Source organism: Necator americanus, chromosome V (genome assembly GCF_031761385.1).
Source record: "Necator americanus strain Aroian chromosome V, whole genome shotgun sequence".
Classification (NCBI taxonomy): domain Eukaryota; kingdom Metazoa; phylum Nematoda; class Chromadorea; order Rhabditida; family Ancylostomatidae; genus Necator; species Necator americanus.
Window position 1 is genome coordinate 30,891,444 of NC_087375.1, and position 25,487 is coordinate 30,916,930.

Sequence of the window (25,487 nt, forward strand, 5' to 3'; positions counted from 1 at the left end):
AATCTTCCCGATCTTCTGCGAGAACTTACAGGGAATCAATCCATTCGTCGCTATTCAATATCCTGCGAAACGTTACGTCTCGCTTGAATTGCCTATCCACGCCAAGTGTCCTCAAGTCCTCTTTCAAAACCTCAGTCCAGAACTTCCGCTTTCGGCCAGGTGGCCTCTTCCAGCTTGAACACGACAAACGCCTCAAAACACGATGAACAAAGCGGTCTGCTGGTTTCCTTAATACATGACCAAAGAAGCGAAGACGATTTTCTCTACCCAATTTCGATGGTGGTGCAGGATGTTGATATCCTTCACGTGTCATCCGCAGGTACATCACATCGACTTCCGCGTAAAGCTCTTCACTGTGGCATACTCTGAGCAAAAAGTAGCCAAACAGACGTCTAAGCAGCTTCCTTCCTGTACAATCAAGTCTTTCCATTACCGTATGGGTGCTGCCCAAGTCTCCGATTCGTACATCATGATGGGGCAAATTGCGGTATAGTTAGACTCGCAGCCTGACTTCGTTGGTGATGGGGGTCGACCACAGGCATTTCGTTAAGGAGTTAAATGCAGAAGTGGCCTTAGCGCATCTTTGCTGAACATCTCTCTCGTAGCTGCCATTGTTCTTCAGTGTACAGCCTAGGTAACAGAACTCATCGACGAGTTCTATCGGTTGTCCGTCCACCCTGATTCCCGTTCGTGGTCTCGAAGAGATCCACATCTGCTTGCATTTACTTCTTTCCGCGAACATAACAACATCGTCGGCGTACTCGAGGTCAGTCAAGGGGCACCCAGATGGTGCTAAGACAATGTCGGCAGGACATTGGTCGACTGTTCTTCGCATAATGTCGTCGACTGCGAAATTGAACAGGAAAGGTCCTGCCACTGCCCCTTGTTTTACTCCAGTTACCACTTCAAACAGTGTTGTACATCCGGCTGGTGTTCGAACTGCAGCAGTTGTTCGTTGATTCATGTCATCAAGCAAGCGAACGAACTTTCCTGGTACTCCATCGGCGCTCAGCGCGTTGAGAAGACGGCCTCGGTGAGGAGAGTCGAACGCGGCTTCAAAGTCCAGAAACGCTAGTTGCATTGGCTTCGAATACCGCTGCCAGATTTCGATCACTCTCCTGACGATGAACACCTGGTCAATCGTAGATCGGTCAGGACGAAAGCCAGCTTGCTCGTCGCGCGTTGTTTCTTCGCGATGTTTAATGAGTCGCTCCAGGATAGTGCGCTCCAATACCTTGTACATAACACGCAGCAAAGAGATTCCTCGATAATTCATGGGGTCCGTGACGGATAACTTCTTGTGGAGGGGAATTATGATAGCGTGTCTCCATGAATCAGGTATCCTTTCGTCTATCCATATTGAACGGATGATCTTTGTCATCTCACGAATCCCAGACGAAGGAAGATATTTTAGCATTTCTGCGCTAATCCCGTCGTCTCCGCCAGATTTTCCATTCTTCATTTTTTGAATACAGACCAAGACCTCCGGCTGTGTCTTTGGTTCCTCCTTAACCGCAAATGTCGGCCTATGAAAGTGCCGGAGTTCAGGAGCTGACGGCACTTGCTGGTTCAGCAAGTTCTTGAAGTGATCCTTCCAAATTGGAAAGGCTACTTCACCGGCGGTCTTTCCACTAGCAGTGTCGAGGACAGGAAAACGTCTTTTCATTCTGCCGCTATACTGCTTTAATAGAGCATAGGCTTTTCGCGGGTTCTTGTCCTCCCACGCCTTTTCAATCTCCTTCGCTCTCGATCTCCACTCGTTATCGCGGTCTTGTTGTAGTTGTACGCAACTTCCTTCTAAGACGCTTTTCCTGGTTCAAATCGCCAGTGCTGCGGGCGACACATACAGAATTGTATGTGGATCTTGTCTCCGCAGATGCAAAGCCAAATTTCTTCCACGGCATTTGGACCAGGAGTATTTCTTTTGCAGCGTCCTGGATGCAGTTTGTGAAGGTATCCGCATCGCAAAGCTTCTTCCTGGTTCGTACTCCAACATGAATAGACACACTTTGGCGGAAATTCGTTCTGCATTCTTCGTCTATGAGACCTGCCATGTCGATTTTCGATTGAGGAGGTACTCTTCGGCTCCTCTTGTGGAACCGTATCTTAAGGCTAAGAACTGTACGGTGGTCAGAGTCGAAAGGTCCCAAACAGCTCAGAATTTTCGGGCATCTGACTGAGGAATGTTCCTGGTCAGAACGTAGTGGAGCTGAAGTTTGAAAGTCCTCGTCTTTCGCTTGCGCTGCTCTTTAGACATTAAAAGGATTGAACCCTGTGAGCTGATGGCGTCGATGAGTTCTTTCAAACGCTGAAGCGATGATGAGGCCCGCCTGTTCGCACAAGTCAACAAGACGGTCACCGTTGTCCTCCGTACGCTCTGCAAGATAATACCATTTACCTAGCATATCGGATTGTTGTTCGAGTCCCATCTTCGCATTTGCGTCGATTCCGACAATGACCACCTACCGATGCAGATGGCGAGCCAATCTCTCATGCGTGTTTCATGTAGTCATAGCAGGGCCACCACGAGCAGGTATCAATCAGACTTGTATACGCCCCCGCTTTCTTACTCATCGTAAATTCCAATCGGACTGCATAGCTGGTCCCAACTCGTTCGGGGCAGCTCGCTTCACCGCCCCGCTTTGAGCGCAGCAACTTGCGCAACTACACCGGAGTTCAGCTCGTTTTCACTCCGAAAGTTAATCTCACTACAGTATAAACACTTCCGGTCTTCGATTTTTTCGTCGTTTGCTATGATTGCTTTCGTTCTTTGTTCTATTTACATTGAATTCGTGATAGTTCAGCATAAAGCAGCTCTAAGCTCTAAACATCAAGCGACATCGATGCAACAAGCAGGGAAGACGTGCACAGGTAAATACATGAAGCGTTTCTAATTGCGTATCTTACATCTCGTCCTAACGCGAAATATACTTTATTCTGACTGTTCAACGACTCTATTACGTATATAGGGCAGTACGTGGCCAGAATGAAGAATTGAGGGAAATAAAACGAGCAAACAAAGTGGATAGTAGCAACAAGGAACCGATGCATTATATTATGTATCGGTACACGGAAATCTCTTCGACGATAAGGCGAAGCGCTAGAAAATCGACGTACAGAAGCAAAAACGGTAATACTTAACTGGCAAGAAGTGCTAGATGTCCGGGATAACAAGAATTTGTGACGCAAGAAGTAAATGAAAGAGAACTGTAACATTACATATAACTATGGACTGGTGGGAAGGCAGGGCTGAATTTGTACGAATGCACAAGAACAATAAACAACACAAAGGAAAAAGACATTATTATGACAGACAGAGTGCTCAACAACGTCACTCAGCGAAGTAATAGAGGATAGGAAAGGGCAGCGGTGAGTGAGTTTTTGGGCTTGGCGTGATGTGCTTGCGTGCACGTATGCATGTGTATGGTCTACTTACGTTGACAACGTGATTGGCACTCTTCCTGCGTCGAGAAACGATTGGTGTTCCCCAGACATCCACCATAGACGAATTTCTCACATTGTTGTGAAATAGTGTTGAAATAAAAATATTCGTGTTTACCCGAGCATGGCCCTTGCACTTTCGGCAATGAGCAGGCATCTAGAACCAGAACAATCAGTAGGATCAAGAGATCGAATAGGGGAAAGCATGGTTTTATTCAATTGAACGTTGATAGAAAAGTAAGATCTTCACGTGGTTGCAACCCACCTCTATGGTTTGCGCACGCTGCTTTACAGCTTTGCTCATTGTCGAACCTATTTAAGGTCCCTTCGCAACCTCCGTAATGGAATCGATTGCACGTACCATCAGCCTTAAAATATGTTCGTGTTGCTCATCTCACGGTAAAATTTTGACTCTAATATTTACCTTATTATAATACCACTTAGTTACGAAGTTGGTGCATGGACCGGTGTCCTTAATCTCGTCGCAAATGGAAGTTGTCTCCTGGCCGGAATCTGAAGAAGAATGTTTCGGAGAAGGTGCTTTGAGATACATCCCTTAGGAAATATTCCTTTCATAACTGTGACTTACCTCCGTTGGTAGAAACGTCAGATCGACGAACACACGTCGATTCGCAATCTTCTCTCGAGGCAAATCGATTAGCATTACCCGAACATCCGGAATATTTAAATTCAACACATGATCCGGTGGCCATTTCATAGTACCAACTGTCAAACGATCCTTGGCACTTTCCGACATCAAGCGGTAGGTGACACACCTGTCGTGACTTCACTGAAATAGACATTGTACGATCTCATATATAGATTCTTTCTATGAAGGGAATATATAAACATACTCTGGGGATGCGGTTGGTTTCCGTAAGGTTGTTGCTGCGGAACCACCGGCGGCGGTGGTCGTACCAGTTCTGGTTGGCGCAGTTGTTCCGGATGTTGTGGCTGTTGTTGATGTTGTTGTTGCTGTTGTTGTTGCTGTTGTTGTTGCTGTTGTTGTGGCTGATGTTGTGGTTGATGTTCATGTCCTGAAATTGGAGGACGTGGATTACACGTAGTCTGTGGGTGCAATCTTCTAGCAAAAAAGCTTAGTTGAAAGTCCAACTTCCTTCTATGAAGAGACAATCCTTGTTTCTTGATGTTCTAACAGAAAACAAATAATAGTCACATTTTCACGAACTCAAGGTCAAAACCCACACCATTAAGGCAGAGGCCGTGCCGTGTCGTTAAAGAACAGACACTCTTTCACCAGTTGCGGTGAAAATCTGTACAAACCTTGATGCATAGGATTCATTTGATGTCCACCATGTGAAGCAACAGCAGTTGGATTCAGGAATCCACATCTTTGCATGCATTCCTCTTCCGTCCGGAATCTGTTAAGGTTTCCGCCGCAACCACCGTAGATGAACGTCTGACAGGTTCCTGAGTAAATCGATATGTCTCCTGTGTATTAAACAAAGAAAATGCCTCACTCGTGTTACCTTTATATGCATCATAGTAGTATTGATCTGAATAATCCTGACAGGGTCCCGAGTCCTGCGTGGATCTACATACCTCCTCAATAGTCGCTGAAATAATATTATTTAGCGGTTCGAACCGCTAAAACCAGTTAAGATTTCTGAGACGATGAGGTATGGCTACTATTTGAAATACTTGGTTAATACCGATTATCTAATAGCAATAATAATCCCTGGTTGGTGGGAACAAAGGTTTGAATCTACTCATATGTATGAGTAAATTGGCCCGCTTGCTCTAAACGGACTTTTCCATGTATGTAATGATCGACTAACGCTAACGACCTTTACGGCTCAGAAACGTGTGAACTGCAACTGGAGAAGTAAAGAGAAATTAAAACAAAACTTACGCATTGGCTGTCGTCGTCGTTCTTCAACTCTTGGTGTAGGTACCTCGTCAACGACTGGATGCGCAACAACCTACAGAAATTCTAGTCTCCTATTTCAATTCCTCGGTGGAGCGTTATAAAATCGTACCTCATGGCCGATTTCAGGCACTTCCACTGGTTGTACGAAAGGTTGAGGTGGTGATGGAGGAGGTGATGTGGTTGGAACCTCGAATGGTCCAACATCTTTGCAGAAAGTCTGAAATTTTCTATAGTTTATGTAAACTTATTCATTCCATGTAAAAACTATTCCACTATGTCTGGAACTGGTCCATACACTGAAATGGAACTCACGCTGCACTCCTCCCATGAGCCGAAATTGTTGGCATTGCCGTGACATCCTCTCCACCAGAACGCAGCACACTGCTTGGTGTTATAGTCATACCAGTATTTAGCCTGCGGTACATCACATCTCAACGGTCCTTCGACCTTCGGCAAGTAGCAACGTCCTGAAAGCATACATAGGAATGGTTCATGGATAATCACTTCATCATCCAATGTAGCACTGGTCATATATACTAATCTTCGTGATCTTACCAATGCCTGGGGGTTCAACGCAAATTGTCTCGCATTGTTCCTTAGTGGCAAATCGGTTGTCGTTACCGTCACAACCTCCGTACCAGAATTGTGAGCAACGTCCCTCAGTAGTGTCGTAATACCACACCTACAAGTTCTCATTGGATTGGTCAAAGCTAAAATAGCAGAAAACAACAATAAAACAAACAAGTTTGTATCCGGACGAGCACACTGTTCCCTGATCCTGTGGAAGGGCACATGAGGAGATCTTTGAAGGTGCAACAGTGCCTCCAAGAAGGAATGGCGCAAGCGTGGTGGATGGGCATCCTGCGTAATCTGGACCAATGGCTTTGTTTTCACCATCTGGGCAGCAGCCATACCTATAAATGTATACCTGGCCGCAAATAGAAAAGAACTAAAATAAGCCATTTAATAATATCTTGCTGAGGTTACTGGGTGAAAGGTTTAAACATGAGCGTACTAAGCTAGAACTTTAGGGAGGAGCTCATCAAACAACTAGCCGTTCCAAAAACGATACAAATACTTTTAAACAATGGGAAGACGTAAATTCTGATCAGTGATTTGCATGGTGCACTAAAGACCAGATATTGAAAGGTGACTGTTCGGAGCAAGAACAACTGTGAAATGAACAGGTCTTTCTTCTAGACCCCACTCAAAAACCCAGAAATTAACCTTTGTGTGTTACGGTCATAACACACTACCAAGTACGAGATCTCTTTCTCATATACTAAAAAAAGAAAATCTATTTATTTCATACCTTACTATATCGGTATTTGCAAAGATAAAAAAATCACTAACTTAGCATATCTGCAATCGTCGCAGCCGTCATTTCTGGGTCCAAGAGCCGTAGTTTCTCCATCTGGGCAACATCCATAGCGAGTGTACTGGCAAGGACAGCCTTCTTTGTGAGACCCTCTAGCTGGCGTTTTGCCATCTGGACAGCATCCGAATTGACCTAAAAATAAAGATAGTGACAACCTTCAACTATGTGCAGTCAAACAACGAAAAAATTACTTTGCGCGCAGCTATCTGGACATCCGTAGAAGCCGGCACCTTTAGCAGATGTCTTTCCATCAGGACAGCACCCATACTGTGCATAAACGCAGCCGCATCCTTCATTATGATGACCTTTCGCGATGCCTTTACCGTCTGGGCAGCAACCATATCTAAACAAGTAAATTAAAAGCATCATTGTGCATGAAATCTAATTTGAACTCACTTAGTAGTCAAACAATTCTCTCCACAGCCAGTGCCATTAGGCCCAAGTGCGGCTGTCTCGCCATCGGAGCAGCAACCGAACGAGGACAGCTCACAAGGGAAGGAAGATCTGAAAAACGACACGATGCACATAAATTCTCCATCGGTGGCAGTTCGGAAGAAGACTTCTGGCTTTTTGGAGTTACAATGAACTTGGGTTACTATAGGAATTCGGAACAGTCGTAAATTTCGAGAATTTGCAATATTTGTCCGAAACCTCTTCTGAACCTTTTCGGAGGTTCCGGAGAACCTGTTCGAAATCTTCACGGGGTTGGTTTGGAACGTTCGCGAGCTAGTTTGCTCACTAGTGGAACTGTTTCGGAACCAACTGTTTCGGAACCGATACAAGGTCACGACACAGTTTCGCGAAAGTTGTGATTTGTGTGGGAAGTTTCTTCCAGGAAAATGGAATGAACTCCGTGAAAATACATGGATGCGTCGAAGGACTGACCTCTCGCATCCGGCATAATGTGGTCCAAAAGCGATAGTCTTGCGATCCTTACAACACCCATAAAGAGATCCAGCACAAGTGGGTTCACCACAACCTTCAAGGTTTGGTCCACGTGCCAACGTGACATCATCATGGCAGCAACCGTATTCTGTTTCGTTACAGACTCCTAGAAAGGGAAAGATTTTTGAGGTTCAAATAATAGACCAGTTTTTTGTTTCGAGAAACACACCAAGAACAAATACAGGGCAACCGGCGTTGTTCGGTCCTTCCGCGGGCGTAAACCAGTCCGGACAGCATCCAAATTCAGATTTCGAACAATGCATAGTGACATTAGTGTCGGTTCCATTACCTTAATATTCAAACACTTTTAAAACTTGAAAAATGTGCCTGTTTCATGGCTGTTAATATGAAAGAAAAAGAGAATTCTTAGGAAAGACCGTTCTACAACAGAAACAATTTTTAAGACTATTTTTACGCACTAAAGCAACTGTGGAATTCAAAAACGACCTAATTTATGTGTTAAGGAAATTGTATGCCACCTAAATTTTCAAGAATTACCGAAGAGGTCCTCAACGTCTGTAGCTGTAGAGTTAGCAACGGCACAGTCGACAGTGGCCATCTCACCCTCTTCATTGGTGACTTGGCATTCCGTAGGCTTCTACAAATTACAACCTTTCTTAACATGTTCTTTCTAGATTCCAACAACTGTTCCTCTCATTCAAAACATTTTAGCTCAACTCACAGCGTCATGATCGCCAGATCCTTCCTGCTCCTTGCCTTCATCGAGATTCAACGGTGACTCGACAAACTCTTCGCAACCCATGCTGTTTTTGCCAGTGGCCTCCGTATAGTTGTCAGCGCAGCAACCAAATTCGCTTAAGGTGCAGTTTGAGCATCCCTAAATTGAAGATGAGGATGAAAGTCTTGGAACTGTAAACCAGGAAAGAATACAAACCTGGTTGAACTCTCCTGTCGCAAAAGTTGTGTTGTCCGGGCAGCAACCAAACTCGGAGTCGAAACAAGCTGAATTAAAACTGGGAGTTAAGTGGAATACTTGCAGCACTCAGTCGTACAATCCCAGTTAAGGAGGTTGCTGCTCTTAATCTTCCCAAAGATGTGAAATGTATGCAGAATTAAGAGCGAAAATGATACTTTCTCAATGCTAAAGCCTTTAAGAAAAACTTTCTCTCTTAAGCTGTTTAAAAAGTAGTTTGTAAAGATAAGGTGAGGTAAAAAGTCGAGGAAAATTGCTGAGAAAAACTCGCGCAGTCGGCTGGAACATTTAGCAATTTCGCGATGTTCTAACAGAATCGCAGCTGTAGAGTAGTACCGTAATCTTTCGTTAACAAATAAGAAGGGCATATTTCAGAGTGACGGACCTAAGCTCGTAAAATTCAACTAAACTAGAATTTACCTTCGCTCTAGGTAAAGTATACGTTTAATTGTAAGTTATTAGTCAACAAAAACTAGTTAACAATTGTTGTTCAATTTTGCGTTCGGAATTTACTAATCGGAACGAAATCAAGATAAAATAAGAAATGGCTTATTTAACATTCATCTAATGCTTTTAAAAAACTTCAAAATTCAGCATGAAACCTACTTGGACAAGGATCAAGATTGCATTCCTGAGTGAGAACTGGCATCGTGGCCTCATCACACCATTCCGGCACAGGTTTCTTGTCGTAGTTTAAACAAACGGCTACTCTTTCTTGAGTTCCTCCACCACATCTGAATATGTCTCACGTTACTCATATCTTTCAACCTTTTTCAAACTAAATAGTGGGTTCTTTCGTAGCAAAAACATTTATTGGCCTAAATAGCGCTGCTTTTTAGATAAATTCGACAACCCATTAGTCACTGACAATCAGTTGCGCTGTTCAATGATGAACGACTCTGAGCATAGAGTCGGCGGGTGAATAGTTGTTCAATGAGCGACTTCCACATTTACGGAAAAATAAAAATTGAGATCACTTTAGATGGAAGTAGAAAATCTGCAAATGGAAACGCACTCAGCACTGCAGGGAGACCATGGGCTGTTGTACCACGTTCCAGTACATTTCTCCTCGTTGGTGCAATTTGTCCTGTCTTCCGGCTTCTCACCACTGCACAGAGCTTCGTCAACTATCTTCAATTCCAGAATATATCCTACACATCACCAGAGAAAATTGAAAGACTATGAACTTTCACCGTAATATCGCCTTCTTCATGGATAGCACAAATCACTCGTCTGGTTTTGTGTCCATGTCCGCATTCCGTTGAACATTTAGACCATTGGCTGGCAGTCCATTCGTAGATGCACGGCTGTTGGGTGGCGCAAGCTCTGAATGAGGCAATTTCTGTAGAAATGCACAAGGGGAACGTCTGTACATAGTCAGAAAAAAAATAAGTGTTCACATAATTGCATCAGAAAATGCATGTAATATGCAGATACAAGTACATTAGAGATTTGTCCAAATGGGATTAGAAATTAACGGCTGGAAGTATTATGCTGATCCATGACTGCTTCAAAGGGGCGCATGGAAATTTTTAGAAAAAAAAGTGAATGAACGAAATCCACTGTTTGTAACACTGTCGTTACTGTCATTATTGCTTAACAGCAAACAAAAGAATATAATGAAAAGTATGTTAAACTTAGTCGATACGTTCCTGTCAACCCCGCATCCATGAAACAGTGGGAAGGTGAAGGTGGATTTTGCCCCCAACGCTTCGAACTCAAGCGAGGGACGTTACAACAACCACGCTTTCGTTTCAAGTTGGCAGAATATGATAATTTTGCACATTGTAAAGAGAAAGATGGTACAACAAATATGCGCTGGCTTACGTCTACCCACTATGATATCGCGTAGGACGTATAACATACAAAATACGGAGACGTATTTGAAATCAGCTCACCTCGTGTCGGATGGAATTTCTTTCTCTTCCTCAGTCAAACATTTCTCCAATGGATAAGCTCTACCCATGTTGTCTTTGCATGTAACTTCACGGGTTTCCTCAGTGTCATTACATTTTGAACACTAAAACATCTTATTTCATTACGAATTCTCTCTAGGGAATCTAAAGAAAATCTCTTAGTCTTTTCTAACCAATTTCCAGTCAGTAGTGAAGAATTTGAGACCTTCACACGGTCCAAGATTGCAGCTGCGTTGCGATTCTACTGTTTTTTCGGAATCACATGCCTGAAAGGATGAAAAATGGGCATTTGTTGTGATGGTGAATAATGTCATTACATATTTGGATAAACCGATAGGCTAGTCTCATATTCTACATAACCTACTTCTGCTGGAAGTAGCTTTCCTTCTTCTCCCTCTTTTTCTGATCTGCAAGTCACCGATCGATACTGGAAAGCATCTCCACACTTCTCTGAACAGGCTGACCAAGGGCCGGCTTGCCATTCAGGGCACGAAAATCTGAAAAGGATAATATGGGTGAATACCACCTTTCTTGGACAGTGCGAACCCGAATACAGGTTATTAGATGGATTAGCGACGAATGGATTGATTCGGTGCAAGCTCTTACTGAAGATAGAGAAGGTGGATCAGAGTTATTCTCAAGGACGACACGCCTCGGGGAAGATTCAGGAATTTGCGTAAGGCGATAGTATAGTCCGCCGATTAAGTCAAAAAAGTCAAGTCAAGAAATGAGGTGATGAACTAAATTTTGAAGCGCTGCCGTTACCGTAGAGATATTTACTGGAGCATGACCAAAGGCTCCTGGTTATTGCAGTACGCACAAAGAACGGAACAGCTTACTCTCTACTTCATAGTTGCGTTTAAAGGAATCACCCCACGAATCTGACGTGATACGGATTACCGATGGTCAAAGACTATACGGGATGGTAGACAGCAAAAACGGGTGGGATCCCGTTCATTTCTTCCTGATCTCCGTTAAAAATCGGCTAGGAAGATGCGGCTTCGAGCGTTCCAGAGCGCTATCTTCTACAACGAGTTCTATTGGGGCGCGCCAGCTCTGTGCACCCGCCACATTTTCCGGGCTGTTTTTTTACGGCAGTTAGGAGAAATGGGCGGAATCACCCTCCTCCCCACAATCTACGACCCCGTATAGGCATTACACACCTGAAACTCGTACCACCCCAGATTCGTGAGGTGATGCCGTTAATGAAGAGGAAGCGTCTCAAGCATTGAACATAGAGATCTTTTTTCAATTCCTTTAGGTCTGAGATTCTAGTCGTCTAAAGCTTCAAGTCATCTTTCAATCCAATCGAATATAACCCCAGAAAAAAATACACGGAACTGAATCTCTCAAAATTGCATGAAAAATGCTGAATCTAATCAGCTACGACGTCTTTATCATCGCCAGTCACTGTTGAGTTTCTGCAGCTGACTGTGGGCGAATCCGAGGCAATTACAAACTTTTAAAATTATTTCTCATGCGATCCCTCGCATTCGATCTCAGTGCGCAAATCATCTACCGACAAGTAGGGGGCACTACTAGCATGATTGCGCAGCCAGCTGTCAGTGGAGGAAAGTTAAGAAAGATCTCTCAAATTTATTTTGAAAAAGGAATGAGTATGGCACAAATCTTCCTTGAGCAGTTATCCACGCTTTTATTCCATCATTGCTATCCGTGTGGAGAGTTCTGCTTGTCTTTACACATTCAACGTCTGCGTGTGTTACACAAAAACTCAACCAAAGGTGCGCGGTCAAAGCGCATAGTTCTGTCACTACATGTCAAAATGAAGAAGCATCGCTGAGGAAAAAGAGCAACGCGTCATGAAAAACTGAGGAATGCATCGAGCAAAATAGACCGCTGATGCTCAGAAGTTCAACTTTGGATAGTATCTTCTAGTAAAACCACTACAGAAACGATTTGATACCTTGGAAGGGTCACTTTCCACCAGTATAATTGAGAAACTGCAACCTACCTGTTACATACTTGCCGTACCGATGGTCGCTCGGAGGTGCAATTCCCGTCCTCAACGGTGACACGACGACCATTTGCGAAAATCTACAGTTTGAACATTTGTTTTCATAAAAACAAAACAAACTAGTTCAATGATTATCCATATACTTCTTGTATGACCTCATTAGTACTACATCTCAAATTATGTGCTATTATTATATTTAATTATACAAAATATCTCAAATTTGTCACGCGTCCAATGAAATCATAGAGAGTGAAGTAAGAACCTCCAATATTTGATTGAAACTCGAAAGACAAGCAGACCTGGTGACAGTAAACCACGCGATACTGTTCTCCTTCATCACCGCAAGTTTGTGAGCATGGCTCCCAATCGCCTTCGAACCATTCGGAATCACAGTCGACAGTCTCGCACGGTTTCTCATGCTAAATTGATGTCATTTTCGACGAACTTCTGCTACTCTAATACTTGTCTTTCGTACCTCAGGCTTAGTATAATTGGCGTTATCGCAAAGAGCATCATTTACTCGTCGCTGTGATTTCGTGTCGATACAGTACGGGGTACGAGTCATCACACCTAAATAATAACTGTTGATTATTTGAAAAAAGTGTTGATTGGTTCGGACAAACCTTTTCCACAAGTCACTGAGCACGATGACCACTCTCCAGGTTTGTACATATAGTCGACATCCTCCATGAGAGGTATCGAAAATTCGTACTTGATCGCCGCATCGCGGTTTCCTTTGCGGAATAACACTGATACGGTAACATCCTGAAAGCAGAAACATGGCAACACTATAGTTGTGCTTCTAAATGGGTCTTCAGAATTCAAACTGTTTTGTGGTGCTTCCCGAGTAAGATGAACAGTAATTTAAGGTAGTATGTAGTTTACAGCTACAAATCGCCAATCTTCATCACTCTTTTCACCACATTAGAGGCGTAACTATGTATTTCTAACTTGGCTTTTTAAAAAAGTTACTTTTTTTCTTCGAAGAGTTCTCCTAAAAGTCGAATAAAAGGAATATCCTCGTTCTGTTCTATCTCAGGGGATAAATGATACCGTCACAGACAGTTTCCTTAAATGGTACTGGTTTCACTGAAGAGGTTTCACGGATTTTGTATCTCACATGCATGTTCTAAGTTGAGTACACTTAGTGGAGTTCTGGCTGTCACGGTGCTCTGTGAGTTTTGTGAAAATATCGGTCTCACAACGAGCCATAAGAAGTCAATTTAAAGCCATCACCCCACGAATTTGATGTGGTAGGGATTTCCGATGGACAAACTCTATACGGGTTCGTAGATTGCGGGATCAGGGGTGGTTTCGCTCATCTCTTCCTAATTGTAATTAAAAAAAAACGGCGTAAAAGATTCCGTTTTTCACATTCGATTCTAGTTGCAACGGTTCACTCATGTAGACGAGCAGCATCCAGCTGCGTAGCGATCGAAAGCCAATGAGTTCTCCTGGACTGCCTATTCAAGTGAAACGAATGACTATCTTGCTAAGGGAACTAGGACGTATACATCTATGGAGCGTTCTAACGTTCCTCGGAAGAACTAAAGCGGTTTCCACGCCTTTTTTAGGACGAATAGGAAGAGGTGAGCGGAATTATCCGTGATCACGCATTTTACAACTCCATGCTTAGCTTTTGCCGTGAATTTCCTCACCACATCACTTCGTTCGTTAATTGCTGCCTTTAAACTTTTGTTGAAATAGAATACTGTACCTCCTTCAACGGTCCCTTCGCTGTGATACGTTCAGGCTTTGAATCATCATATTCAAAGTGCACTCCGTTCAACTCCACATCTTTTTCCACCTGGATCATCGAATTTCCATTCAGGAAAAAGTGCTCCGACGAGTTTTTCAACGCTACAAAATATGATGAAATGTTGAAAAAAAATTGATTGTCCTAGATCTAGAAATCTCTCCAGAGCCTACCCAGATTATTGGAACTCGGCCGAGCTTCTTCGATTTTGATTGCTGTGGCACCAGCAGGTAGCCGCATGACGTCATGATATCCAGGTGAAAGGTTTCGCTCGTCAAATGTGCCTTCTATTGTTTTGCATTTCGAGCCGTCACCATCACAAACACCGCATTTGTCGACTTTCAGAGCTAAAAAGCGGAAATGTCGTTAAAACGCATAATGTAGAAAAGAAACATCGAAGTCAAGAAGAAATTTTTAAAGATGCAGATGTAGTGTTACACCGAGGATACTTGCAAGTTCCTATTAACTTAAAAATGATTTGTTTTGTTCACTGATCCTTCACTCCAACCAATAAAGCAGTAACGAATGCGTACATGCTCAATTTAAGGGGTAACGGACTACTATCTATTCAAAAGCATTCAAAAAAAGATTTCCATAAATTTCTAGAAGACGATAGTTAGGTGTAAAAACTCAAATTATTCGTTTAACTAGCTCTATTTCAATTCCTCCAACACAATTGTCTGTGAAATAAAGTAGAAAATCTCTAGCTTTAAAAAATAAATACACAACTTCAAAGCAGCAGCAAATTGATAGTTTCCCTACTGGGCTCTTTTCTTAATTACGTGTCAAAAAAAAACCGTACCAGATCCGAGTTTCCCGTCGCATCCAACTGGAAGACAAACACCATCCACGCAAATATCTTCACCCTTGGCGTCGCACTTGGTGCCATCGACGACTTTCTCGTCCCACTTATAGTAGAAATTGCCGCCTTCGGGTTTGCACAGCAGTTCACATCTGTAAATTCAATGTTTCTACAGTATCCCTGCAGATTACTGTACTCTTAGTCTTCCTAATGTAAGCTATTGACGAAAGCTGACAGTCACGTCCATCGCTATTTGGCCAGATGTGGCACCAGAAGTGTACCAGGGGTGGCTTCGTTACGTCACAGTGAGGTGGTTGTTACATACTTGTAAGAGGATAGTGTAAGTCTCGATTACTGTTGAGTACAAACTCCAAACCCACTTATTCTTTCCTTTGTATGGTTGCCATTTGTGATAGCTGCCATCCAGGGCGTCGTCATTGTGAGCGGCGCACTGCTCGGCTCGAAAATCTGTACCTTCGGCGCATGGATCGAGATTACAGGAGACGTAGCGGACCGACGGACCGGTGCAGTCTCCGCTAAAAATTCAAAAATAAAAAAAAGGAAAAATGGAACCAGAACAGAGCAAATTCCCGTAAAAGTATACATGTCTATGACTCATTTAGCGCTGCTATTGTTATGGCTGGGTTCTTCAATGTCAATCATCAACATGTGTGTGCATCTAAACATGTTGTTGAAGGACTTCAATGCTGACGGGGTTGACTGTAAACAAAGGCAAAAGTCGTTTATGTCGTCGCGTCTGCGAATGCACAAAGGTTAGCACAGATGTTGAGTTGAACTCGTGAACTTTGTCATTGCCAGCACAGTAGTTTGCTCAAAGCACCGAAAGAAAAAGAGTGGCCTTTGTCATGTAAAATACCACCGCTCGCATTTAATTCCAGGTAAATAAGGTTTTCTAGTGATATATGGTGAATAATTATTTAATTTTTTTCAGCTTCCTGAAAATTGAAAAAGAAAATCGAAAAAGCAATTTTTCAGCTTCCTGAAAATTGAAGCACTAAATTATACCGTGTTATTCAAAAAATTTACTTACAAGTAGTTTTTATACTTATATAAACTGTATAAAAGTAAAAGAGTGTAGTATGGTAAAAAGGATAGTATATACAGTTCACAAAATTTATTCACATACTTATAGATATTACAACCAACTTCTTAAAAACCTCTTGATTTGATTTTGATTGAAGAATGAATTCTTAAGAGTCATTCCATTTTTACTACGAAGATTTTGTAGCTTGTCCAGTTAAATTTTTTAAAATTTTAATCCTTAAAATCCAAGGAGAGAAACCGTATCCAATAGTTTTCATATGGAAAAATGGAAATTTAAGTTGAAATACACAGCAAACAGGCAAAGTTTAAAGAAGGACGATGACACCAATGAAAACTGTTGTAAAATCTTCTTTTCGCTGAAAAAATGGTTACAGCTAATTATTCAAATTTCTTCAAACTTCTTTTTCTAGCTTTATTCACTTCTGATGTATTCAGTACATAGTTCGCATATTTTACAAACATGAAAGAAAATGAACGACTAAATACAAATCTTTAATATAAAATCTAATACGTAGGAAATCTTCGGGAACTCCCAGTAATTATGAATGTTTTTAAATATGGTAAATATTTTTACAGTGTGAATACTTGCGCGAAACTTTCAAGCTGTACGTAAAGGAGAATTCTCGGGAATTCAAAGCAATAAGTTCCTCTTCAGCAAATACTTTAAATTTAGATTTCTGCGGACTACCGTTGTGATTCCATTGCTTTCCTGAGTATATGCTGTTCAGCTAAAAACTATTAGCAAGTGAAGATGTCCTAATATCCAAAGATGGGCTAGAAAGATGTCCTTGTACACATTACTCAGGTTTACCTCGACAAAGCTGGTAATAACAATTCAGATAGGTTCATGAAACAGTATCGGTGCATAACCAAACCGGAAAACTACCGTTCTGCCTCTTTTATCGTTGGGAGCTCTCCTGCACGAAAAATCGTATCAAGCAGAATGAACTGACAAAATGGACTCGCAGAGGATATTTAGATCACATCGGAAGGATAGGGTCCAACTCAGAGCAATGTTAATGATGAATACAATCACTTTTTAAGCTTTTCATTTGCTCTACGCTGCGATTTCTCTCTTCTCCTTTCCTTCTTTCTCCGTTCTTTTTCCAACGTCACCTTCCTATACGCAACTGAGGAATCCTCCTCTTTTCTTTTTTTTTCAAATTTTTCACGCCCATGCGAAGTAGGGTGTGTTTTCTGTGGGGAGCTCCAATTTCTGAAATCAATCCCCGAAGCATGAAAGTAATCGTCGTGGTCTGCTGCGGTTCTTTGCGTCCCACCTGCCATGCTTGTAGTCCTAGTTTTAAACGTTCTTTCTTCCAGCAGTACAACAGCAGCGGAAACATCTCCTTCGACGATAAACAACGAGAAGCAGGGATGAGTCAGCACAGTTGGCAACAATCATGAATCAATCAAGAACTTCAAAACAACTAAGCCAGATGCGGTATCTGTCAAACTCCCTGAATCGCATGGAGAAAAAACCACTATCCAGCAGGGGAATCTAATCAATAAATCAGAATGAAATGTTCTTAACACTGTTCATTGTGTGTAGAAGCACACGGTATGCAAGTTTCTTATAGGCAAAAAGAATGAAGTAACTCACGAGCACTGTCGCTTTTCGATTTGCACTCCACCGCCGCATGTTCGCGAACATTCCTCAGGTGTCCACTGTCCCCACGGTCCCGATTCTGTTTGTCCGGTTTTGTCAAGACTCACGGATGACTCGCCATCAACATATACCTTAATACAATTTTGTTCACTTCGTTGTTCTCATAAAATACTTATACTTTCACAAATATGGATATTCTTCTCAGGAAATTTGGAAGAATCACAAGAGGACAATTTTACGAAATATTCGAGCACGGGTGCTCACGATTTTTGCGTAACTTCCAGAAAACTTCCAAAACTAGGAAATTTTTACTCAAAGTATATATAGATTCGTTTACAACTTGTTGTTATTTGAATTTCTTCTAGAATACTTATATACGTAGAGTTAATTGTTCATGGCTGACTCATCTGTTTGCATTTAATGATTAGACCTAAACGTTACAAACAAGTTAAGCGGAAACACTGATAACAAACGATTCGTCAGAACTCTAGTATAGGAGATAATTAGATGAATTTATGACACTTAGTAATATGTGGTGTCAAGCACTTTGATAGTTGAACATGGAAAAAATCGGAATAATTCGAAAATCATTAAGAAGCGTGGAGAAAGATGACTTTTCGATGAAGAGCATTTGAAATTTACGCCAAAGTCGCATGTAATTCCTAATTTTTCAAGCGCTGCTCGACAAACCCAGCTATACTCGAATTTTTGAACACGATTACGTTCTAAATATTTTTTTCCTATAACTGTCATTCTTGGTAGTCAGCCAAGGAGCAATTTACCAAAAGCAGCGCCCTTAATCATCGCTCTATGCCTCTTCTTACTAGATCCTTGCACCGATACCACTATCTCTTTACTCTTGAAGTTCTCTTGAAGTTCCGCTGTTTGTTAAGACCTATTATCTGTTATAAGAAAATAAAAAAATCCAAACGAACTATACAGCAAAACATCGCTTATAAAAACTTTGAAATCAAATATTTGAGTTAGCTTCGTGATATCTGATTAAACAAAATTGTGTAGACTCATTGCAAGTTCTTTCCCTGGAAAAAGTGATTGCCTCTCAAGGCGAAAATTTCTACGATTTTAACACCTCCTAAATTGTTAAAACGTACCTGATAGGCTTGTCGCTTAGCTCTTGCAGAGGCTGGGCTGGTTTCAGGAGGAGACAGAGGATGCAGGTATGGTGTAGAAGGCTGCAAATTCAAAACGTAGAGAACACGTCGTATCAACTCTTAGTCGAATCCTCACCTGACTAGAGAAGAACGACAACGAAAACGCTTCTAAGGCGTGGAAAAGCGCCACTGATACCAGTAGCGCCTTCATAGTGTAGACCCTGCAAATGACACCGATAGGTCAGGGGATAGACGAAACTTGGCCAGATGCCAACGCCTCAGTCGCTCAATTGCGTAAACGAACGCGGATACTATAAACAAAAACGAATACGTACACGCCCGACGGGACTCCCTAGCCAGGACTACATATGGAAAAAAGGGACAGCAGACGATCTGCAAACTGAAACGCAACATGAATTGGCCCTATTGGCCGAAAACAGCAGCAATGATAAGTGTAATTTGAGGCGATTTATCCGATTTCCGCAAACGATTGCAGGCAATCGCGGGCGACTGCTCGTATCAGGACGGAGGCCAAGAAAGTTTGTAGCAGAAAAAATCGACTGAGTGTGAGTGAAAAAATAGGTTGCTGTAAAGTTTTCTTTCTATCGATTGAAGTTGTACTGGAGAAAGGAAAAGTAGGAAGGAAAAGTTCAAGGAGAGAGGAAACTCTACCTTTACGGGAACTGCAGAAACCAGAGAAAACTTTGCTCAACGCTCTCTCTTCGAAAATGAAAAAAGTACACTCGATTTCCTCAATCAAAAGAGTTGAATCTAGAAAGATATAGTAATAAAAGAGCTGTTCCTTTGGTCTGCAACAAATAAGTTTTTGGTATTTAATCAATTCTCCTAATAAAATAACTATATAATGCCTTAATTTTTTAATGGATTTTTTTCTCGTGAATAAAGCAGTTTTGAACATTTCCAAACAAAACTAACCAAACAATTTTTTTCCCAACGTGATCTCCTTGACAGTATGACGAAAACAACGCCCAATTAATTAAGACATTTCTTTGTCGCTAATGTAAACAGATCCTGAGCGTAGGTCATATTACATACACATCTAAGCTAGTCGGAAGAAGGTCCCAAATTCGTCTTCATTTCAAATTTCTCGCATTAAAAGTTGAGAAAATAGTTATTACGAGGAAATAAATAAAACATGTGCCTACCTACTTTCCTAGTCTGTTTTATGCCGAAATTTGCGAGTAGAAGGCATACGCGCGAGGAAAATCAGCAGAAAAATCTATTTCACTTTCAAAATTGTGAAAGATTATCTAATGCCTTAATTTTTTAATGGATTTTTTTTCGTGAATAAAGAGTTTCGGATTCTTTATGCGATTGTTGGGAATACCAGAAATGTTAGAAGTTGAATCACATTATCACAGAGGTGTTGATGAATGAAGCCGACGAGTTTCCTAGTACAAAAATCCTGCCCTTCTTAACAAAGGTTAAAAAAAAAGATTGTTGGTGAAATTAAGAGATTGCCATCGATTCTATGTTTATATGATGTGATATTAAAAGAATGCTCTAGCTCATTTCTCACTTTTTCTCATAGCGCCTGGGAAAGGGGAGAACTACAAGAAGCTTGCTAGACTTAGCGTTTCTCCAACTCTTTCAGTAAAAACAGAGAAGAATTCATTTCAAATTTTACACTTACTGTTTTAAACATTTCACAAACGTAGGATAATAGAGTAATAAACAGTTTTGTCAGGAACAATATTGGGGAATACTAGCTGATGTACTTTGAAGAGAATCAGAGATTCTATGAAGGTCCTTTGATAATCTGCAGGAAATTTGTAATTCGTTAACCGCGCTAAACAGCAGAAAGACCAAAAAATATTCTAATGCTCCCAACATCTTGATTTGAAAAAATAAACAAATAAAAGTGAAAAGTTACTAGTAAGGAATAAAACCGATACCTATTTGATGCATTTCTTTGCATCCACCCCACAAGCCTCTGCAAGGACTCTGAGCAAATTTTTTTTACAGAGGGTCAGAATTTCCTTTCCAGGAAATGGCCAAGATTTTTCTTCGGCATTTGTCGGCAAAGTAGAAAAAAACAATGAGAATATGTGGAGAAAGAAACCAGAAATCGAGTGAAGTAGTGAAATTTCTACAACATACAGCACTGGGATAGTAGTTATGATAAACATGAAGGTACTGGAGCGAGAAAAGATATCCGGAATGACTCAACAGGAAACCTCGATTTAGGCTGGAAAGTGAAACAACGCACGTTGTTGCCTGGAAAATTTCACAAGGACTCACATAAAACCGCGAAGGTCAATACGATAAGGTGACATCTTGATAGCGGTGCTGTCCCAGTACAGCGCCATGTCACGTTCGAACGTTCACTGATAGTCCGCGGTCACTGTACGCTTCAAAAAGCACTCATGAAACGTCACTGCAGACGATAAACGAACACCTTCAGTTGCATTCGAAGGCTTGCTTCTCGCTGATGAGGTGTTATTATCTGTTTCTGTTACAAGGGGTACAACAGAAACAGATAATAACATAGTAAATAAAAAAAAGTATTGAGCAACCGGATCAGTTTTGTTCTTCGAGCACAAGAAGAAATCAAGGAGAGGGCGGCCGCATGTTTCCGTATTCAAGAAACGATTTCGGGCGAGTGGACCGAGTTCATAGATGCGATAGTCGGACCCGGTGCTCCGACTCCCTTCACTTTTGGACGGTGGACGAAAAAACGCCCTTTAGTTTAGGATGGTTGGCGAAGGGACTCCATTTGGTTTTGGACGGTTCTCAAAAGGAACCTTTCACTTTTAGATGGTTGGCGAAGGCATCCTCACCACCACGAGCTGCACGCCACGAGTTGGACCCCTTCACCTGAGGAAGGTTCGGCTCCTCCCTATCGCATCTACGACCGGGTTATTGACAAAAATGGTTCTCACTAGGAAGAAACCCACAAGAAAATGTGGTTCCATCACTAAGCAAGATCGGTCATCACACATCGAAAAGATTAGTAGATGGCGGAACCTCCAGGAAAAAAAAAACGATTCAATAGTCGTATAAGGGCTCTGACAATAAAGTGCAAAAAAATTCAAATTAAACTAATCCTTTTTCTTAAGTAAAGAGAAATGGGCATCGTTAGGATTAAAATTTCTGAAGACGCGTTTTGCGAACAAATATTGTACTTTTTGCACTCAAGGAACATTGCTGGAAAATAAACCAAACTCAGGACTGTTTACCTTATCACAGACTATTGATCAATGCAGGGTTACGAGCTCAAGAATTCGTCACTTTTTGTGGATATCGATAAGAAAAAATAAAAGAGTAAAGAAAAGGTGAATTGAAAGAAATCCAATTTCCCACCTTCTGTGTAGTGCGTGACAGTTGGTCAGGAACAAGTAAGAGATATATCTCAACCACACCCTACGTTAAGGACACTATGCTATGGATGACATAAGTAAAAGAGGAGCAGAGAAGCTATTTTCTGATCCTATGCTGCTGCGGAAACAGAGCTTCAACACCAAATTTAAGAGAAGACAGAAATTTTCTGGAATATTTTTTTACAGGCCACTACGTGCAAATAACTTCAACTTCATGATGGGGAACCTTTTCTAATTTTTACAAACATCCAAATATTTCTAGAGATGCTTGCGAAAAAAAAAAATCCACACCTATGAAAGGCGAGATCGAAAGCGAGTTAGAGTGTGCTAGCTAATATCACTCTGTGAGGAGGTGTAAACTTGTGTGGCGTCGCCACGCCCACTTCCACCAGAGACTCCTCTGGTGGCAGCTTTGCTAGCCCAGCTCGTTTCCAAAGGGTTGACTCAGTGTTTATCTGGACAATGGGAGCGAGAGAGAAAGCCAAAAGGATACTATGTGATTTATGACGAGGGCAGAAGAGGTCAATGGAAACCAGGCCTGCCCAGACCTTCGGCCAGAGATGCAGCCATACGAAGAGAGAGCGACAGGGCAGCGAAGTTGTAAAGCAAAAGCACTCACACTCGCACTCACGCCATCCTGATATCACAAAAAGATGGCCAATGCAAGCGCGGCTGACTTTTGTTGGGATCTGGGATGTACATGCGACAGAGGTGCCGCGGTTCTCTACTTTTCGTTCGTTGCAGCTCCTGCTAGGTACACTTATTTCGAAACGAAGTCTATGAAAACGTTTCCCGGAAGTTTCTTAGTTCTTAGTTCATGAATTCCTCAACCTTTGTCACAGAAAACCTCATCAGCTTTTTAGCATGAGATCCTGCAAAGAAGTACAAGTATTTTGCGCCCAATCGTGGCACGATTTCTACGAACTTCTGGAAGTTTCCAAAGAGAAATAGATAGGCTATGAAAAGCGTATTCAGTCAAACGCCTGAAAACAAACAAAAAATCTGGAATTCGTGGATGTTTCTTTTCCTAGTGTAATCTTGAATTTCATAACAAAGAAAAAAACTAGGTTTGAGCTCAATTTCAATTTTGGGGTAGCTCCACAACAGAACAACAGGAGAAGAACCCGCACCAAAAAAATGTTCTAGTTGGATATTTGGAAAAATTGGAATTTTAAGCCAGCCTAACTTCGTTGTTTCAATCTCCAAGCCCTAAATTCTCCTTTTCCTTATAATCGAGTCGGAGCTACCGCAGCACAACAATGAAACAAAACCAAAACAAATCAACGTCAGTCACCTCATCTCAAAAAAAAAGTAACAAAGTATAATCCTCAACACCGGTGATACCGTCCCATGGATTTTTTTGACAAAAGTCTGATGTCTCTGGACATTCTGATTGTGTGATTATTGATTTATTCGAAATGGACAAGTGATCCGATGAATCACAGGCAGTGCAGCTCATATTACTCTGGAACTAGTCAACGAGCATAACATAAACATCAATGAAAACAGGCAATAAGCATTTTTTGCAGGGTATACTGTAGAAATTATGGTTTTTTTTTTTAAAGTTAGCTATTCGCAAAAATAATCCAAAAACTTTAGGAAGCATCATGCACTCCGTCAAATTTTCCGTCGTAGTAGTACCATGTTAGGAGCACGAACACATTTCGCTTCACGACGTAAGGACAACAACGGTCTGTCGCTCCATTCCAAAAATTCCTCATCGTACACACATACCATTTTGGGTAAAAATTTTTAGGAGTGAAGCAGATTTATAGATTTTAAGATCCTTTCAAATCTTTTGAATCCTCATAATTTCTTGAAACTGCCAAGAAATCTACATACTGCGCCTTTCGTGCGAGTCTTACGAGCGCATGAATAGTTAATAAATTTCAATAACAAAAAAAAGACGATAACTCTACGAGAAGTTTCTGATTAACTCAAAAATGCATTCACTGTTGTTAGTACAAGTCTTGAGCCTCTAATTTTGTTCTTAATGAGAGATTTTACTCAAGGTTTGGACTTCGCCAGACGCACATTAACGTGCTAAACGCAATGACGCTTCATGAGCTATTTTCGAATAACGATCCAACAATAGTGTCAATTTTGAACTGTGGACAGAAGCGATTCTCTCTCATCTTGAAGACAATAACTTTTCCCCGCACTTTCCAATTTCATAGTATTTGTTTTGCTGACCCGCCCTGAAACCGTCTGACCTCTCGCCGTCACATCTGTAAGCTTCGATATGCTCGCATACACGGAACAAATGGCATTGTCAGCATCAAAGAAGCCGGTATCAATGATGACGGCTGGGGTAGTGAGGGAGGATCCTTTGAAAAGTTGCTGGTTTTGATCTCTGATCGGGAAACTCTGCAAACGTCTGGTTGTTTACGAATTCTCCACAGGCGATCTTTGACTTATGAAGCGTTTCCGCTCTAGCTTTACCATCTTTTTTTGCTTAAGACTCATTTGCAGAGCCATAATTTCGTACAAGTGGAATAAAAATAGGTTTCTCAGTTAGAAAGAAGGCAAGACATTGTGTTTCAAGAACTATGAACTATTTTAAAATTTGGTTACGGAGCTAAAGGACCAATACCTACATACTTTACAGTCTTCTTCCATGTTCTGTACATATTTTTATGATCGCCCCTGGTAGCTGATCTATATGTTCTATTTGGAAGCTTATAAGTATGTAAAACCTAATATATGATGATGTGACAGCTTTATTACAAACTCAATTATTTATTTATTCGTTCCTTTGTTAATACACTCACGGTTATTCAAAATAATCGTGTCCGGTGCATTTTAGCACTTTGTCCATATTCATTTTGACTCCACTTTCTTTTTGTGCTCACATTGCCTCAACCCATAACTACTCATCATCTCACTTTCTTATTGTGATGGGTGAAAAAATTACCTCTGAAATTCCTTTCCGTTTTTCATACGCAAATAAAACAACGCATATCATGGTTTGATTGTACAACCTAATCTGGGACCAACATATTTGCCGCATGAACAGTATTTTTTTTTAAATATTCTCGGTAAGCTACTCGGTAGACTAGTAGGAAATGGTATTCGCACAAGAGCAGTATCGACGAAAATTCTCAAGTCTAACAGAATTTAGAGGAACTAAAAGGTTCCAGGATCGTTCACTAAATTGGCCGAGAACTGATAAATATCGCTGTATCTTCCTGTGTTTTTATTCTATTTTTTAAAAGAATTATTTACATATTTTGCAAAACAAACAGAATACGATGGATTCAAAGAGAAATAAAACGGAAACTGTCGACTCACAATTAGGAAAAAGTTATGTGTGAAAAAAATG

General features: G+C 41.4%; 4 protein-coding genes across 5 annotated transcripts; all 4 read right to left on the bottom strand.

Moving 5' to 3' along the window:
* Positions 1–25: 25 nt before the first annotated feature.
* RB195_015733 (uncharacterized protein) lies at positions 26–430 on the bottom strand (the record flags this gene model as incomplete). The annotated part of the gene is made up of 1 exon (XM_064206589.1): positions 26–430. One exon carries the CDS (start codon positions 428–430, stop codon positions 26–28), a length of 405 nt encoding a protein of 134 aa, XP_064062470.1.
* A 63-nt stretch (positions 431–493) lies between these two features.
* Positions 494–1,666, bottom strand: RB195_015734 (uncharacterized protein; the record flags this gene model as incomplete). The annotated part of the gene is made up of 1 exon (XM_064206590.1): positions 494–1,666. One exon carries the CDS (start codon positions 1,664–1,666, stop codon positions 494–496), a length of 1,173 nt encoding a protein of 390 aa, XP_064062472.1.
* On the bottom strand, positions 494–21,154 carry RB195_015735 (uncharacterized protein; the record flags this gene model as incomplete). 2 transcript variants are annotated; one of them, XM_064206592.1, is made up of 40 exons in its annotated part: positions 494–1,811; positions 2,272–2,377; positions 3,437–3,598; positions 3,707–3,809; positions 3,866–3,954; positions 4,031–4,231; positions 4,296–4,478; positions 4,726–4,872; positions 4,932–5,018; positions 5,315–5,384; positions 5,442–5,549; positions 5,645–5,799; positions 5,888–6,014; positions 6,075–6,246; positions 6,686–6,842; positions 6,902–7,053; positions 7,107–7,214; positions 7,596–7,761; positions 7,825–7,944; positions 8,154–8,253; positions 8,338–8,493; positions 8,551–8,618; positions 9,196–9,323; positions 9,605–9,720; positions 9,783–9,915; positions 10,488–10,609; positions 10,679–10,771; positions 10,870–11,002; positions 12,478–12,560; positions 12,780–12,899; positions 12,956–13,050; positions 13,104–13,245; positions 14,198–14,340; positions 14,410–14,583; positions 15,039–15,190; positions 15,419–15,574; positions 17,707–17,843; positions 18,825–18,905; positions 18,961–19,045; positions 21,087–21,154. In XM_064206592.1, 40 exons carry the CDS (start codon positions 21,152–21,154, stop codon positions 494–496), a joined length of 6,216 nt encoding a protein of 2,071 aa, XP_064062471.1. The 2 variants fall into 2 exon arrangements, with proteins under 2 accessions (XP_064062471.1, XP_064062474.1); XM_064206591.1 differs by lacking the exon at positions 494–1,811 and having other exon boundaries at positions 2,250–2,377.
* RB195_015736 (uncharacterized protein) lies at positions 1,761–2,054 on the bottom strand (the record flags this gene model as incomplete). The annotated part of the gene is made up of 1 exon (XM_064206593.1): positions 1,761–2,054. The coding sequence occupies one exon, from the start codon at positions 2,052–2,054 to the stop codon at positions 1,761–1,763; it is 294 nt and encodes a 97-aa protein (XP_064062473.1).
* Positions 21,155–25,487: the final 4,333 nt, after the last annotated feature.